The sequence below is a fragment of the Piliocolobus tephrosceles genome, chromosome 18, assembly GCF_002776525.5.
Source record: "Piliocolobus tephrosceles isolate RC106 chromosome 18, ASM277652v3, whole genome shotgun sequence".
Lineage (NCBI taxonomy): Eukaryota > Metazoa > Chordata > Mammalia > Primates > Cercopithecidae > Piliocolobus > Piliocolobus tephrosceles.
This window is the reverse complement of record NC_045451.1, coordinates 32,875,679-32,892,784: the sequence shown is the minus strand read 5'-3', so window position 1 is coordinate 32,892,784 and position 17,106 is coordinate 32,875,679. Positions and strand designations below refer to the sequence as shown.

The window sequence follows — 17,106 nt, the reverse complement described above, 5'->3', positions numbered from 1 at the left end:
TTAGCAGGACCATCAGCGAGGGTTAGCGGATGACATCAGATAATCCCCTGTACCCAACAAGTCACAGTACACAAATAGATACACACTCCCTGAAAAAGGCAGTGAAAGCAATTAATTTTGAAAATCTCACCTTTATCAATCTATACCTTATGAAAAAAACTAAAAATGTTTTCTTAGATTAAATTATAATTGACAAATCTGCAAATCAGGGCCAGGCTAAAAATTAAACAGTCTTCAATGAGTTCACAGGTTCATAAGAAAGACCACAGAAATGGATCCCAGAGAAAGAGGCTGTATTTCGGGTCTGAGGCCAATAGAAAAAGGCCTACCCTGAGCAGACCTGCCCAGAGTGGTGGCACTAGTGAAAAGGGGTGGGGCCTGTGCTTAACACTGACATCAGCATGTACAGCTAACGGCCACAGATTTGCTGAAAAATGACAGTAACAAAAACAGATACAAAGACAAGGGGAAAAAAATCTAATTTGCGTCCCCAAAATAACTTCCATTTCTTAACAAAACGGCATCACAAGTAGCCCTGAAAATACAAGGATGGGTCTATACAGCATCACTGCTTCTGCGGCTACGGCCCCGCCCGACTCCACCACTCGGTTGGTTCCCACAAGTCTCATTCAGCCCTTATAGTAACACCACGAGAATCCAGACAGTGTCACAAATTCCAAGCGCTGGGCTTTTACCTGTGGCTTACCTACCCACATTCTTTCTGTTAGAATACTCCATATTAGTGTCTTGGGGAAAACACCTTTATCTTTATTACTTTCCTGTTTACTTCACTGAGACACAGAAAAGGTATAAAAATCAAAGGCAAGGTTTTGCTTTTGACAGATTTAAATTCTAGTGGGATCGATCCAAAATACACTGAAAAATGTCAAGCCCATGCAGAACTTAATCTTTATTTTATTTTATTTTATTTTTTTGAGACGGAGTCTCGCTCTGTTGCCCAGGCTGGAGTGCAGTGGCGCGATCTCGGCTCACTGCAAGCTCCGCCTCCCGGGTTTACGCCATTCTCCTGCCTCAGCCTCCCGAGTAGCCGGGACTACAGGCACCCGCCATCTCGCCCGGCTAGTTTTTTGTATTTTTTTAGTAGAGACGGGGTTTCACCGTGTAGACCAGGATGGTCTCGATCTCCTGACCTCGTGATCCACCCGTCTGGGCCTCCCAAAGTGCTGGGATTACAGGCTTGAGCCACCGCGCCCGGCCAGTCTTTATTTTAAATATATAAATGCTGAGAGCTATGGAGTTAAGGAAGGATTCCTGAAAGATGAACAATTTTAATGAAGATTAGTACCTCCCTGAATTAATATTTTATCAAGAAATCCAAAGTGTCTGAGAAACAGTAGCCAATAACTACTTAAAAGTCAATCTTCATTACAAATGAACTCCTACAAAGATCACTGTAATGAACTTCTGGGAGTTTATTTCAACTACTGCCACTGATCCTATTCTCTTTATAATGAGGTATCATTTACATTTTAGTTTACAGATCTCTAAATAAATATATAGCATACATATACATATGTATGTATATGTGTTCATGGTAACCCCTTTGCTCTCAATATTAACAGAATGATTTTAAAAGTCTCATAAGAAACATTTACGCTAGTTTTGAATTACCCTCAGTGGCCATTAAAATTAGTTTTATCTTGTTATTCAACTGCTAATGCAGCACAGGATGAATTACCAATGTGAAATGTGAAACGTTTATAGCACTTCTGATGATGTTCAGGTGTGAGAGCATTCCTGGTTTGCATATATTCCTATTTCCTCTCAAATTATACATTGATCCATAATACTGCACTACAGGTAGAGGAAATGAAACATTTAAAGAGTAGTTTGGTTTCACATGGAAATCGTTACCAAGACAAACCTTCTTGTAGGATGGAGTTCCAAGAACATTAAATCATCAGAAATTGTTTCAGCAGCTGGTTAAAGCTCAGTGTACATAATAGGAGACAACTGGCTAGCTGTGCATTTTCAGTTAATTTAAAAGGTATAAACACATTAAAACACTGAAATGTTTGATATATTACAACACAATCGGCTTGCTCCTCAGGGTGTTTAAATGGCTACTGTATTCATTGTGTTTGGAGCCAATTTACTATCTAAAGGTATTTACTGTTTCCATCCCCCTGAATGTCACCAAAACATTTTATCAATAAAGGCAGCAACAACAACAAAAGAGTGTACGCATTTAGGATATGTACTAAATTCCTGGTATTGTGTTATCAAAAAAAGTATTTAGGGCCGAGCGTGGTGGCTCACGCTTATAATCCCAGCACTTTGGGAGGCCGAGGCAGGCAGATCACATGAGGTCAGGAGTTCGAGACCAGCCTGGCCAACATGGTGAAACCCCATCTCTACTAAAAAATACAAAAATTAGCTGGGTATGGTGGTGCTTGCCTGTAATCCCAGCTACTTGGGAGGCTGAGGCAGAACAATTGCTTCAACCCAGGAGGCAGAGGTTGCAGTGAGCTGAGATCGTGCCACTGCACTCTAGCCTGGGCAACAGAGTAAGACTCCATCTCAAAAAAAAATTGAAAAAAAGAAAGAAAAATTAGAGGTGGTGCTACTTGTAAAATTATATCAGGAACACATGAAGCACTCCACATACCATGACAAAGAAACAGCACACAGTATATGTGTTTCCCTTCCCTGATCTGACCACATGTAAAAGAAACCTAACCACAGTGGCCTAAGCAAGATAGGTATCTATTTTTCTCATGTAAGAGGAAACCCAAAGATATGGGATCCAGGGCCAATGTAATAGTTTCATAATGTCACCAATATCCCATGCTCCCAAGACACTATTCTTTGCATGCAATGCTCATTAACATAGTTTCAAGACAGCCTAAGCACCTTCTCCACATTCCAGGAAGGAAGGGAGAGCAACGAGCAAAAGGCTGGAGTGGATATGCTCTGCAAGTTCATGATTTCTGCTCACATATACTTGACCCAAACTATGTCACATGGTCACACGGAACCACCAAAGTGTCTGAAAAACAAATCTGGGCACACAGCACCACTCTAAACAATACCGGAGTTCTGTTAGAATGGAATGGGAGAAAAGATGGCATGCATGTGTCTGCTGCAGGAGCTCCGGTTGAATGGGAAATTGTCCCATTTCCTTCCCTAGGCGATGACTCTTCAGTTGTCTCAGCCCTAATTTCCCGGGTGCATACCATGAGACCATATCACGACGGGGGTTGGTGGTTCTCACTTCGAAGACTATATTAAAATTCTAGATGTTGCATTCATGTACAACAGCAGCCTGCAGCCTATTTTCTCACAAATACCTATCTTTCCTTTTGGCGCCACAGACAAATAGCACATTTCCAATTATATCCCCATGTAGACTGAGATTCTGTCAAGAGAAACAGTAAAATCTACTTTTTTATTTCAAAAATAATTCCTTTTATATATGCATTTTCAACAGGAGATGTAAACTCTTTCTAGAGAGGTAAGTAAAAATCTTCATAGATACAATAATAATGGTTTGTGGTCCTCCAAAGGGCTGTAAGACATAAACAGATATTCAGTGTGTCTGGGGACTCAAATTTCATTAAGTGGGAGAGGCAATTATGAAAGAAATGTCAAACAAGGCTTCTCAGGGAGAAAATATTTTTAAAAATTTTTTTATTTTTATTTTTTATTTTTTTTGTGACGTAGTCTCGCTCTGTAGCCCATGCAGGAGTGCAGTGGCGCAATCTCAACTCACTGCAACCTCCACCTCCCTGACTTTGGTTCAAGCGATTCTCCTGCATCAGCCTCCCGAGTAGCTGGGATTACAGGCGTGTGCCACCATGCCCAGCTAATTTTTATATTTTTAGTAGAGATGGGGTTTCACCATGTTGGCCAGGCTGGTCTTGAAGTCCTGACCTCATGATCTGCCCACCTCGGCCTCCCAAAGTGCTGGGATTACAAGTGTGAGCCACTGCGTCCGGTCTAATTTTGTGTTTTTTAAAGTAAAGACAGGGTCTCACTATATTGCCCAGGCTGGTCTCCAACTCCTGCACCCAAGCAATACACTTGCCTCAGGCTCCCAAAGTGCTGGGATTACAGGCGTGAGACACTGCACCTGGCCAATAATTTTTTTTAAAGGTTGAGAATCACTGCTTTAAAAGTAACAAATGAGGCCAGGCACAGTGGCTAATACCTGTAATCTAGGCACTTTGGGAGGCTGAGGTCAGAGGATCACTTGAGGCTGGGAGTTCGAGACCATCCTGGCCAACACAGCAAGGCCCTGACTCTATTTTAAATCTTAAAAAGTAACAAACGAGACGAACATTTTGAATCATATAGGAATTGCGTTGAGCTGCAGTGACAGAAGCCCAGTTACAGCAGTGTTAACTAATAAGGGTCTACTTCTGTCACATGAGAAGTCCAGGATGAAAAAAGGTGGTGCTGGTAGTTGTTGACTTTGGTTTAGCAGCTCAATGACATCAAAACAGAATTTTCTGTGAGTCTCTTGGTTCATGGTGCCAAGAAGGCTGTGCAACTCAAAAGACTGTCCACATTTCATACAGCAGGAGAAAGGGCTGTCAAGAGAAAAAAGATATGCCTCCTAGCTGACTCAAGCAGTTCCTTTTAGAGAGCCTTACTCAGAGGTCTCATTGGAGGACCTTCCTCTACATCTCACTGACTATGCCTACCGTCAAAGGCGGCTGGAAATGAAAATCTGGCTTCACCAAAAGAGGCTGGAAACACAATCAAGAAGTCAGGAAGATAAGGAGAACTCAACTCACTGTGTCTACCACAATATGAAGTAGATTCAAATTGCTTCTCTCTTAAAATGTTGTTTCCAAAGATCTTATATAAGCTCTCTTAATACAGAGATTAATTCCGTGCCTACCATATTCTTAAGATAGTTTCACTATTTCCCCCTTAACAATGTAACATTTTTGTTTTGACGATGAATAGCCAGTCTAAATATTAGGCAGAAAGAAAAGAACTCTGGATATAGAATCCTGAAAAGGCACACATATAAGTACTACACCAGGACCCACAAACTCCATAACATGATCAATGATGATCTGCCACATACAAAGAAGATAAAACAAATCCTGGCCTAGCCAGAACTTACAAGAGTGGAATATCAGTGATTAACTGCATCAAACAGCACAGTAATTCTTCCAAAAGATCTTCCGAGTCAGAACCTGGTAAGACACATAAAAAGATTTTTTTTTTTTTTTCAACAAAGTACACAGTAGAATACAGTTGTTTAGAAGTTATACTTTCATTCCTAATGAGAATATGAACAGTTATCATTATATAAACTCAGACATTAATGTTCACCTCTGATTAAAATCCAAACCATGAACAGGTTAGCATCTATCATAATCTTCATCTAGTATAGGACCTTTCAACACCTCTATAGTAATATAGCTTTTAAAGCTTGAAAGTACTTAATGCTCCTGTATGCCAGTAGTTGTCAGATTTCTTATACTGCACTGTGTTTCTTTCAATGTGTTTCTTTCAATGAAATCTTACATTAAAGCCAAATATATGAAACAGATAAAAATCAAGCTGCTCTCACTGCTTTGTTTGAAGCAGGGGTAGAGGACTTTTATCCCTCCCTCCCTAACAAATATCTGGCTCTACCCTCGATTTCTTGATGGGCCTCAAGGTACCTTTTATGAACCTCTGGAGCTCCACAGATCATAGACCGAACCCCATTAAAGAGGCCAACCTCCTCTTTACAGACAATGAGTCAAAGGTAAAAGGGCTTTCCAAAGTCAAAGAATAAATAAGTGGCAAAGGCAGAACACAAATTACCATTCCAATGGAAATATTCCCCTATCCCAGGTCACAAGTAAGTGACCTCCAAATTCCCAAAGTCAGTCAGTATCTTACGTGACTTCTGCTCTTGGACATTACTGACACCTACTCCTTCAGGAAATTCCTTCTTTTCTCAGTTCCTATAATACCTTATTTTTAACAAACTTCTTTTTCTATTTCTTCCCAGTGTCTGTTTCCTCAAAATACCGTTCAACTATTGGCATGTTCCCCAGAGTTCCACCATTGTTGTGCTTTTTTGTTCATTATCTCATCACCACAGTTCAGCTAAACAAGTTTACTAAATTAAAACTCACTCCTGGGCCAGGTGTGGTGGCTCACACCTATAATCCCAGCACTTTGTGAGGCCAAGGCAGGCAGATCACCTGAGGTCAGGAGCTCGAGACCAGCCTGGCCAACATAGTGAAACCTCACCTCTACTAAAAATATAAAAATTAGTCCAGCATGGTGGCGCACGCCTGTGGTCCTAGCTACTCAGGAGGCTGAGGCAGGAGAATTGCTTGAACCCAGGAGGAAGAGGTTGCAATGAACTGAGGTTGCACCACAACACTCCAGCCTGGGCAACAAAGCGAGACTGTGTCTCAAAAAAAGAAAAAGAAAGAAAACTCCTGGACTCCTTTAACCTTCATGACTAGTTAGTATTTAGTTCCAATTTTACTCCTCTGCAATCCAAACTCCAGATTACAATCAGAGAGAGCTAACTAAAATCTATCCTTTCACTCTCCTGGCTTAGGTCTTTTCAATTACTTTAAGCTGATTAATATATACCACAAAAATTCCATGCTCCAAAGTACAGCATGCCAGACTCTTGGAGATATAGTTCCCTTATCCCTTTCTACCTTTATCTCCCTCCGGTACTGCAGTGTATATTCCAGCAATGCCAAGCTTTCAGCTACATGCCATTTCACACCTCAGTAACATTCCCTCTGCCTGGAATAGCCTCCAACAATAAAAATCTAATTTTTAAAAAGCCCATCTGTATCCATCTGAACCATCCTAAGTTTCATCTCCTCCATGAAACCCACTCCTTTGCCTCACCCTGAATAATCTATAAAGTATCTATGCCTTGTTCATGCCTCTTGCATTGCATACGTTGGTTACATTATGCCATCATTTTTTGTCTACAAGCAGGCAGGCCCCTACTGGACTCTATCCGAGCTTGCACATAATATGTACTCAATACAATTTGCTGAACTGAGCCCAGGTATCTCAGAAAAAATCCAGCAGGTAATTGCAAAGCATCAAAGCACTTGGAGTCTCAAAAACTGTTTAGCAATTTCTTTTCTAGGCCACAATATCACCTAGCATTCAGAAATTATAAAGAAATTTCATCCTGCTTTGCCACAAAAAGAACTGGCATAGTAACCCCATGAGAGGTAAGTACAAATCTTGAAAAGAATATTAAATCATGCTGAACACACCAATCAATGCTAAAAAGGATACACAGCAAGACTCAAGTTCAACAACCAAATTAAATCTCACTCCAAGAAGCATCGGGCTTGGCTCTATTATTAGTGAAAAAAATAAAATAAGAGAGTAAGTCACACTTGTCTCTGGGACTGCATGGTTAGTTACCAGATCTAACTAAAATCCCTCTCATTGCCAAGGCTGCCCAACATAACTCAAGTTAACAACCTACTCCAACAAGTTGATTTGTTGGTATATAATATATACTCAATATATGTTTGCTAAACAGTCACTCCTTAACTCATTCTACAGGATGTAGTGTCCCAGGCTCAAGAAAGAACACTTAAAATCACTCAGTGATTCCCTAAGGAACATTTCAGACCAAATGCCAGTTTAATAACATCCCTGTTCAGCCAAGCAGCCAGCACAATTTTTTAATTACGGAAGGTGAGAGACTAAGCATTCAGGAACCACAGATGGTGCCTGATTTGATTTTTTAACTTCCAGGGGTATAAAAACACCTAATTTTTACATATTAAAATGATGACAAGGATTCTCTATTCAACTCCATGTGCCACTCAAATCACGACCTTAGCCAAATTTACATTTGGGTCAATTAAGGAGTATACACACAGCTTTGTTATCAATCTAATAAAATAATGAAGATGATAAATATATTTCATACAAGTAAAATATAATATTTCAAGGCCAAAGCTCTAACAAAAGACAATAAGCAATATCCAGCTGAAATATCTTAAGACTTCCATTCACTAAAAAAAATTCCTCAGAATTCTAAATTCTTGCTTCTCAGCTAATATAGAAGTAAATAATTGTATTTTAAGTGAAGAGTGACAAGATTTGACTGCTTACTAGGTTTGACATCAAGCAAGCCATTTATATTGCATTATTTCCCAACTAGCACTTATATCACCTTAGCTTTCTTATAAGGCCAAATATCTTCCTTAGTTCCAAAAAATAAATATAAACTCACCTACAAAAAGTATAGTAACACATTCAAGCATTTCATACAGTAAAGAGAATCTTAAAAGTTCTTGAAATTTGCAGGTCAATGACAAAATAAACTGAGGTTCTTTGAGCAAATGTCTTTGCAAAGATTCAGTGTGTTTACTGTATTGTGAAGTTTTATAACTTAGAGAGAACATTTTTATTGTGAAGTTTTATAACTTAGAGAGAACATTTCTCTCCTAAGAGTTCTCTCTCAATACTGGGCACAGTGGCACATGCTACAGTCCCAGCTACTCAGGAGGTTGAGGCAGGAGGATCTCTTGAGCCCAGGAGTTGGAGGCCAGCTTGGGCAACATAGCAAGACCCTGACTGTTAAAACAAACAAACAAACCAGAGTTCTCCCTTAAAGAGTTTTAAATTACCACAATAGCTCCAGACAAATATTTTAATATTTTAAGTCTTAGTTTCTGTAAGATCACATTAACAGCATTTACCGAGTACTCTACCCTTGGACAGGCATTGTGATGAGCACTTTATATTCAATGTCATGTTAACGTTAACCCTGACAATAACTCTTGATGAATAGTTAATGATTATGATCATCGTTTTACAGATGAAGACATCAAGGCTCAGATAGGTTAGTTTAATTAGAGTAAGGGGCAGAATCCAGATTTGAACTCAAATCTACACTCTCAAGGGAAAAAATTAAAAGGAAAATATCCTTTAAATTATTTTTAAAGATGTTTCTATACAAAGTTGGGGGAAAATATTCAACCAATTCATGTTTTACTGAACATTGTAAATACAAAACCCCAAGTACTATGGGCCCAGATAGGAGGGAGACATCTGAAGTACTACGTATTAGTTTATACATCAAGATGACACACTATGTATTCATCAACACATACTAGAAGTTCTTGACTCCTTCAAAATCCAATGTACAAATAATCTAAAACAATGAATAAATATAAGCTATTATCATCCGTATTGTGCAGAACAAGGTCACTAAAATACCAGCCCTATCCTTGGAACACTCTCATTCTAAAGCCCCACTGCTCTAGTCCCTGTGAACTTCACCAAGGGAAGGAGTAGACAAGCGAGATGATATCTAGGGTCCCTTAAGGTTCTAATAATCTATACCCAAAATTAAGCTGCAGTCCCTGTTAGTTCATTTTACCCACCATCCATTCAGCACCATGTGCTGAGATAGCACTCTCATTTTGTCCTTAGGGAGAGAAGCAGAGAACAGTACAATACTGTCCTAATCAAAGGCCTTCCCATCACAGTAGGAGGGGAAGGAAAGACAGCAAAAAAATTGTTTTTAAAAAGCGCTCATTGATCATTAGAAAACAAAGCAACTAGAAAAATAAAACATATGGATTTAAATCAGAATATATATAGTCATTAGAAGAAATGTTAAAAGAGTCTTGTCTTTGTTTTCTTTGCATTCAGAAGGTTGAACTGCCAGTTTTTCAATGCTGCCCAAAATTACACTGTGCCAAATACAAGTACTAAAAACTTAATCGAATAGGGCTGTACTCCAAAAACAGGTTAACAGAGTACCTTAGAAGTTCAGAATAAAACTGACTTCCTTAAAATGGAAGACACATAATTATATTTATTAAAAACTTATATTCAGAAAATGAAAGACTCATGGTAGAGTCTAGGTTTTTGCCACTTTAATAGTGAAACTAACATTGAAGTTATTCTAAAATATTCTAAAATATTAGATTTAAACTTCTAATTAGCAAAACCAAAATGTCTCTTGTAGGTTAATCATAAAGAGGAATGGCAAAAGGACTCTTTTAAAAAGAAAAGTGATCTGCATTTCAGTGCACTACAATATTTATAAGCTTGTGTCCTATGCCATTTAAATCAAATCGATAATAATTCTGGTTGACTGCTATTATTTTGCTCAAACAGAAATGTTTCTAATTACCTAAAAGATAATATACTCTACCAGGTTTGATTATAAAATGTGCCTATTAGAAAAGTTTAATTGATTTTGTTCCACTAATAATATATGGGAAAGAAAGGGAGAGAAGAGACAGAAATATTACAAAACAATTACACCTATTATATGACCAAAGAACAGTTCAGGAATTCCTAGAGGCACTTTTGTTTTTCTGCAGAGACCAATTACAAGTCATATATTACAAGTCAATATTTTAAAGGAATAAGTCCATGCTTTCTTTTTTCTCTGAGCCACATTTTTCCACATGGGTTTGTTTATTGCTTTGCTTACCTATAAGGTTAAATTATTAAATTTGCTATTTAAACAAACAAAGCAAAAACCACCCAACCACATACTATACAAATTTGAGTTTACCTCCCAAGCTACCGCCTGCCCTGGTCTCTAGGACCCAGTTCCAGCAGAGAAAGGAGAGCAGGGAACCTGCTGCCGTGGCAGCCAAAGCACCTGAGCCATCTGGAAAAACAAAGCTAGCTTCACAGGACTCACTGCCACCGAGTTTGGCAAAACAAATATGCCACAGGTTTTTAGGGTGATTCCAAAGAAAGAGTTTCAAAAATGTTTTAAGCCTGGGGAGAATGGAAAGGAAACTGCTTGTATTAGAGAGGGGGTAATTAACAAATTTTAAATATACTTCCACAAATTTCCTATCTTGTATCTTTTTTTTTGTTTTGATCTCTCACAAGTCAGCTGTTGCCTTCACTGTTTGGAATCCTTGGCTCTCCACTGACCCACCAGCATGAGGCCAATGCTGACTGGAAGCGTGGTGTGCACAGGCAGAGCCTGCCAAACAGCGGTTCCCACTGGAGAGTTTTGGGCTGCTTCAATGGGGGCACTGAAATGTAAGCCATTTCCCCGTTTTGGTTCATTTTCTCTATAAGAGTATCACTAATCTGGCAGGAAAGGGAATAGGGTGGGTAAAATCCTGGTGCCAGCATTCTAGCAGCCAAGTCAAGACACCTTACTCTTCCATATGTGGCCTTTCCACTGAGCCCTGGTCTCATTAGGCCACCCTCCTTCCTCAGTGCCTGAGAGTTCACTCAGGAGGCTCTCTGAGTTCAGCCCCTAAGGATAACAGATCTCTAGTATTAAACTGGAAAGGGGGGTGGCCTCCTGACTGCATGGCAAGGGACAGAACCTTGGACAGAACTGCTTCCTCCTACCAAGCCGGAATGCCTTCAGAGACACCTGGCACTTCTAATTCCTAAGCCTTTCCAAGGTTCTGGAGTAAGAACTGGCTTTTTTTCTGGAGTTCACCAACGCTGAAGCCATTTAGCTTTCAGCTTTCACAGATCAGTGAAGCTCATCATTACTCCATTTTCCAACTTTCAAAATGTTATTAACATTGTGTTTCCCTCTCTTCCTCAATCTAATAAATTCACGACTTTTTAAAAGTCCCTTTGCTGATATTTTATTGGAGTTCCAGGAGAAAGCAAACACGCATGTTTAATCCACTATGCTTGAGAGCAAGTCCCACAAAATAATTTTTTAAAAATAAATTTATATTGAACTGTTTTATGCCATGGAAGTGCCATTAAAGCCAGCCTTTTGCTTGGCCTTGTCGAGTCCCTGTCTCTTTCCTACTCTCCACAAAGCTGTACTCACGGGTTATACAGTGTCTTGGGCCTACGCACCTCACTCACCCCAGGTCTGGGCAGCTGATCTGCTGCCTCCCTCCCCTCAGTGCTCGCAGAGCTGCCCACTGCACCACAGGTGGCAATCTCTTTGAAAACAGGACTAATGCTGGGCGCAGGGGCTCATGCCTACAATCCCAGCACTTTGGGAGGCCAAGGCGGGTGGACTACTTGAGGTCAGGAGTTCCAGACCAGCCTGGCCAGCATGGTGAAACCCCGTCTCTACTAAAAACACATAAATCAGCTGGGCATGGTGGCCCACACCTGTAATCCCAGCTACTTGGGGGGCTGAGGCAGGAGAATCGCTTGAACCTGGGAGGTGGAGGTTGCAATGAGCTGAGGTCACGCCACTGCACTCCAGCCCAGGCAACAAGAGCGAAACTCCATCTCAGGAAAAAAAAAAAAAAAAAAAAAAAAAAAACCAGGACTAACTCCCTCTCTGGGCTCTTCATCCTAGCACCTCCTACTTCCCTGGACCTTCCTTTCAGCTTTATTTCCCACCACCCCCACTTTGTTGCTTTTATCTTCAGCCTCTAAATCTCCAAAGTCTTCTTCCCTCATTTACAAAAAATATATTTGTAAAGAAACTATAGCCAGGTGCAGTGGCTCACACCTGTAATCCCAGCACTTTGGAAGGCCAAGGCAGGTGGATCTCTTGAGGTCAGGGTTTGGGACCAGCCTGGCCAACATGGTGAAACCCTGTCCCTACTAGAAATATAAAAATCAGCTGGACATGGTGGCATGCGCCTGTGATTCCCAGCTACTCAGGAGGCTAAGGCAGGAGAATCACTAGAACCCAGGAGGTGGAGGCTGCATCGAGCCAAAATCATGCCACTGCACTCCAGCCTGGGCAACAGAGCAAGACTCTGTCCCCAAAGAAAAAAAGAAAGAAAAGGAAAAAGACACTATCACTGCAGCATGGTGGAGTAGTTACTCCAATGAGCCCTCCTATACAAAACATCTAGTTCTTGGCTAAAATAACACTTTTTAGTGCATTGATGGGCTTCTAGAATGTAAAGCAAATTTCTAAGGACTCCAACCCTATAACCAAAAGAACCTACAAGCAAATAAATGGACTTTAATCCAGAGTAAAACACTGAGCAGTAAGCAAACTCTAAGGTATGTAACCCAGAAGACGAATGCCAGTTAGAATGAAGCCCACTACGGGGAGACTAAGCCTCAGTCAGTGGCAAGGAATGGGGCCTGAACCTGAGACTCCGCATTAAGTCAAGAATTGCTGCAGGAAGCTAACATGGCATCAGGTGTTACAGCCCCTGGGTCCCTTTAGAAGCAAATGCAAATCTCTCCCTTATTTGGAGCCTCAAATAAGATCAAACATGGCTAGGTGCAGTGGCTCATGCCTATAATCCCAGCGCTTTGGAAAGCCAAGGCAAGAGGATTGCTTGAGGCCAGGAATTCGAGACCAGCCTGGGCAACATAGTGAGACCCCATCTCTACCAAAAATAATCTTTAAAGATTAGCCAGGCTTGATGGTATGTGCCTGTAGCCCTAGCTACTCAGGAGGCTGAGGCTTCAGTGAGCTGTGACTATGCCACTGCACTCCAGCATGAGTGACAGAAACTCTGTCTCAAAAAAAATAAAAATAAAAATATAATCAATGTCATCAAATACATAAGGAAACAAGCCATGAGAAGTGTTTCCAAAAACAAACAACAGATTTAGGCCCTTAAGGACTTAAAATATTGGATTTATAAGACACAAAATGTAAAATAAATATCAGTATTACCTTGGCAAGAAGAAAGAAAAACTCACATTGAAGGCCAAAGGAAAATGGAAACAATTTTGTATTACTTCATAGTTTTGCCTAGGGCTGGCTTTGTCCCCTTTGACTGATTATCAAAAGGCATGGACTAATGGAAAGAGCTATCCTCATATAATAATACAAATTCTCTCTAACAATCTGCTACCACATCATACGTAGCCTATGGGAAAATGTTCAAATACAAAATCCTCACAAATTTAGATTACAAACTAAGAGCTTACTGACACATTACTCTCATAAAGACTGCTTCACTGAAAATGCCAGCAATATCCATGTGATCACAGCAGTATTACAATGGATTGGAATAAAGAAAAAAATGCTGTGTGTGGAATAAGCCAACATACCTAAGATGCCTCAGTTGACTTCGCTCAATTGTTTGCAGATGGCCCTCCACTTTTGTAAATTCGATCTTCAAACAACCTGTACCACTGTATATTATTGACCCCAAACAGTCTTTCATATACCTATATCAGATATCATATATCAGCTGATAAATAGATGTCTTCAGCTACTGCGTGGTCATGCTCCATTTTTCCCCCTTTCAACAGTATCTGTGTAATCATTTAATTTTATTGCTCTTTTATCAACTGTAAAAAGAAATTGGTAGAAAATATAAAAAGGGCTAAAGTGGAAATCTCAAACTAACAACAAGGAAGACTAAGGTAAAAATAATTACATATGCCAAAAACAGAAAGTCTTTAGTATCAAAAGATATTCACTGGACTTAAGCCAGTGGACCAAGAGTAGGCTCAATTATAAACACAAAGAACAACACTAAAGAGCATGTATAGGGCCAGGTGAGGTGGCATATGCCTGTAATCCCAGCACTTTGGGAGGCCGAGGCGGGCGGATCACCTGAGGTCACAAGTTCATGAGCAGTCTGGCCAACATGGCGAAATTCCGTCTCTACTGAAAAAAAAAAATACAAAAATTAGCCAGGCCTGGTGGCGGGCACCTGTAATCCCAGCTACCCAGGAGGCTGAGACAGGAGAATTGCTTGAACCCGGGAAGTGGAGGCTGCAGTGAGCCAAGATTGCGCCACTGCACTCCAGCCTGGGTGACAGAGCAAGACTCCGTCTCAAAAAAAAAAAAAAAAAAGTATAAAATCCTGAACTGTCAACTCTGTATAAAGAAAGCATATATTCACAATGTCAGGTTCAAATTAAAAAAAGAAAGAAAGAAAAGCTCTGTCAGTATATGGACAGAATCACTGACAGATTACCACAGAGATGGCTCTTTCAGTGAGATGACTATCTTGATAATGTGGCCTATGGTTGAAAAAGTGTCATTTTCCCGCTATCCTTACATTAGGATACCTAAGATGCACAACAAAAAATCTTGCGTCCCAAGCTTCGACAAAGGTGGGGGGTGCAGGGATACTCTGAGATTTTGGCCCCAAAATAAATACAGCATATCTCTAAAGTGCATCAATTCACTTAATGGTATATAATGAAAAATAATTTTATATTAAAATAAAAATGATATTGTAACAGGACAGATAAATATGTTACAGGAAAGGGATCCCAATCCATACCCCAAGAGAGGGTACTTGGATCTCACGCAAGAAAGAATTCAGGGCGATTTCGCAGTGCAAAGTGAAAGCAAGTTTATTAAGAAAGTATAGGGCCCATTAGCCCTTGCGTGCCACTGTCCCTTCTCTCTTCCTTGGCGCTGCCTACGGAGGTGGCAGCCATCTCCTCCTTGGCATCATAGCTGCCCTCAGACCCCTTGTGAAGCCCAAGATCGTCAAAAAAAGAACCAAGAAGTTCATCCGGCACCAGTCAGACCGATATGTCAAAACTAAGCGTAACTGGCGGAAACCCAGAGGCACTGACAACAGGGTTCGTAGAAGATTCAAGGGCCAGATCTTGATGCCCAACATTGGTTATGGGAGCAACAAAAAAACAAAGCACATGCTGCCCAGTGGATTCCGGAAGTTCCTGGTCCACAACGTCAAGTAGCTGGAAGTACTGCTGATGTGCAACAAATCTTACTGTGCCGAGATTGCTCACAATGTTTCCTCCAAGAACCACAAAGCCATCGTGGAAAGAGCTGCCCAGCTGGCCATCAGAGTCACCAACCCCAATGCCAGGCTGCGCAGTGAAGAAAACGAGTAGACAGCTCGTGTGCACGTTTTCTGTTTAAATAAATGTAAAAACTGCAAAAAAAAAAAAAGTATAGGAAAAAAAGAACAGCAACTCCAGAGACAGAGCAGTCCTGAGGGCTGCCGGTTGCCCATTTTTATGGTTATTTCTTGATATGCTAAACAAGGGGTAGATGATTCATGCCTCCCCTTTTTAGACCATATAGGGTAACTTCTTGACGTTGCCATGGCATTTGTAAACTGTCATGGCGCTGGTGGGAGTGTAGCAGTGAGGACCACGAGAGGTCACTCTTATGGCCATTTTGGTTTTGGTGGGTTTTGGCCATCTCCTTCACTGCAACCTGTTTTATCAGCAAAGTCTTTATGACTGGTATTTTGTGCCAACCTCCTATCTCATTCTGTGACTTAGAATGTCTTAACTGTCTGGGAATATACCCCGGTAGGTTTCAGCTTAATTTTACCCAGCTCCTATTCAAGATGGAGTTGTTCTGGTTCCCATGCCTCTGACAATATCATGTTAAATAAAGTATAAAATATGCATATTTTGTAGTACACAATACAAAACAAAGTGCTGGGTTTGCAGGTATTGAGTGGGCTATGCTCTTGGGCCCTGTGAGGATAAACATTCACTCCATTCTTGCTGCTAGCACTTCATGGGAAGGTTTGCAACTTGCCAAGCAGAACTATGTTTTTGGTACTGCTGGCATCACAATCACGAAGGCCAGCATTAACAAAACTAACACACGCAAGACACAATTCTAATTAAAAGCTCTAACTTTAGACATCAGTATATATTTAACAAATATAGAAGGCTAATTATCAACATAGTAAATTAAACATATTCCTCTTTTGAAACTCAAACTCAATGTATGAAGCACAAGCTCTGAAAATCACTGCTGAATGATAAACGATAACTGTGAAAGATGATGGAGTGGTTTGGGGATAGTTACATTAAATTAATTAGATTCTATATAATTCTTGCAAACATTCCCTCCTAGAAAAAAACAAAGTATATAACTTTCAAAATATCAAAATTCTGCAGAATCTCTCACACACCAACTTAGTTAACTTTCTCAAAATCCTTGATTAAGTCTATACTATAACATACAGTTATATGGTTATATGGTAGTCAGAGAACATAATGATCAATCCCAAAAGAAGATCAAGACCAGCAAAAAAATCTAGCTATATTCAGAAACAACTTAGAAAGTCTTATGTTCCTTTCCTACTTAGTGACTGAGAAAGAGACAGAAAATGTATTTTGCCTGTGAAAGTTTAGGGGGAAGAAGAAGAAATACCTGTTTTTCCAGTACCACTAATCAAATGTGGAGTCAAAGGGACTTTTATTATTGAAATAAACTTTGGTGAAATGACAAATGCTCAATCTCTAAAAATATTAGGACGGTTCAGTTTGCTTCCTGTGCCTCAG

The 17,106-nt window shown here is 40.2% G+C and overlaps 1 protein-coding gene and 1 pseudogene across 5 annotated transcripts in view; one reads left to right on the top strand and one right to left on the bottom strand.

The window, feature by feature from the left end:
- DYM (dymeclin) overlaps window positions 1–17,106 on the bottom strand; it is a 416,736-nt gene that overhangs the window by 320,864 nt on the left and 78,766 nt on the right. For all 5 annotated transcript variants that reach the window (XM_031934503.1, XM_026455157.1, XM_026455155.1 and 2 more), the window contains exon 6: window positions 5,099–5,171. In XM_031934503.1, coding sequence (XP_031790363.1) covers window positions 5,099–5,171 — 73 coding nt within the window. The remainder of the gene's footprint in view (window positions 1–5,098; window positions 5,172–17,106) is intronic.
- Window positions 14,844–15,699, top strand: LOC111539784 (annotated as a pseudogene).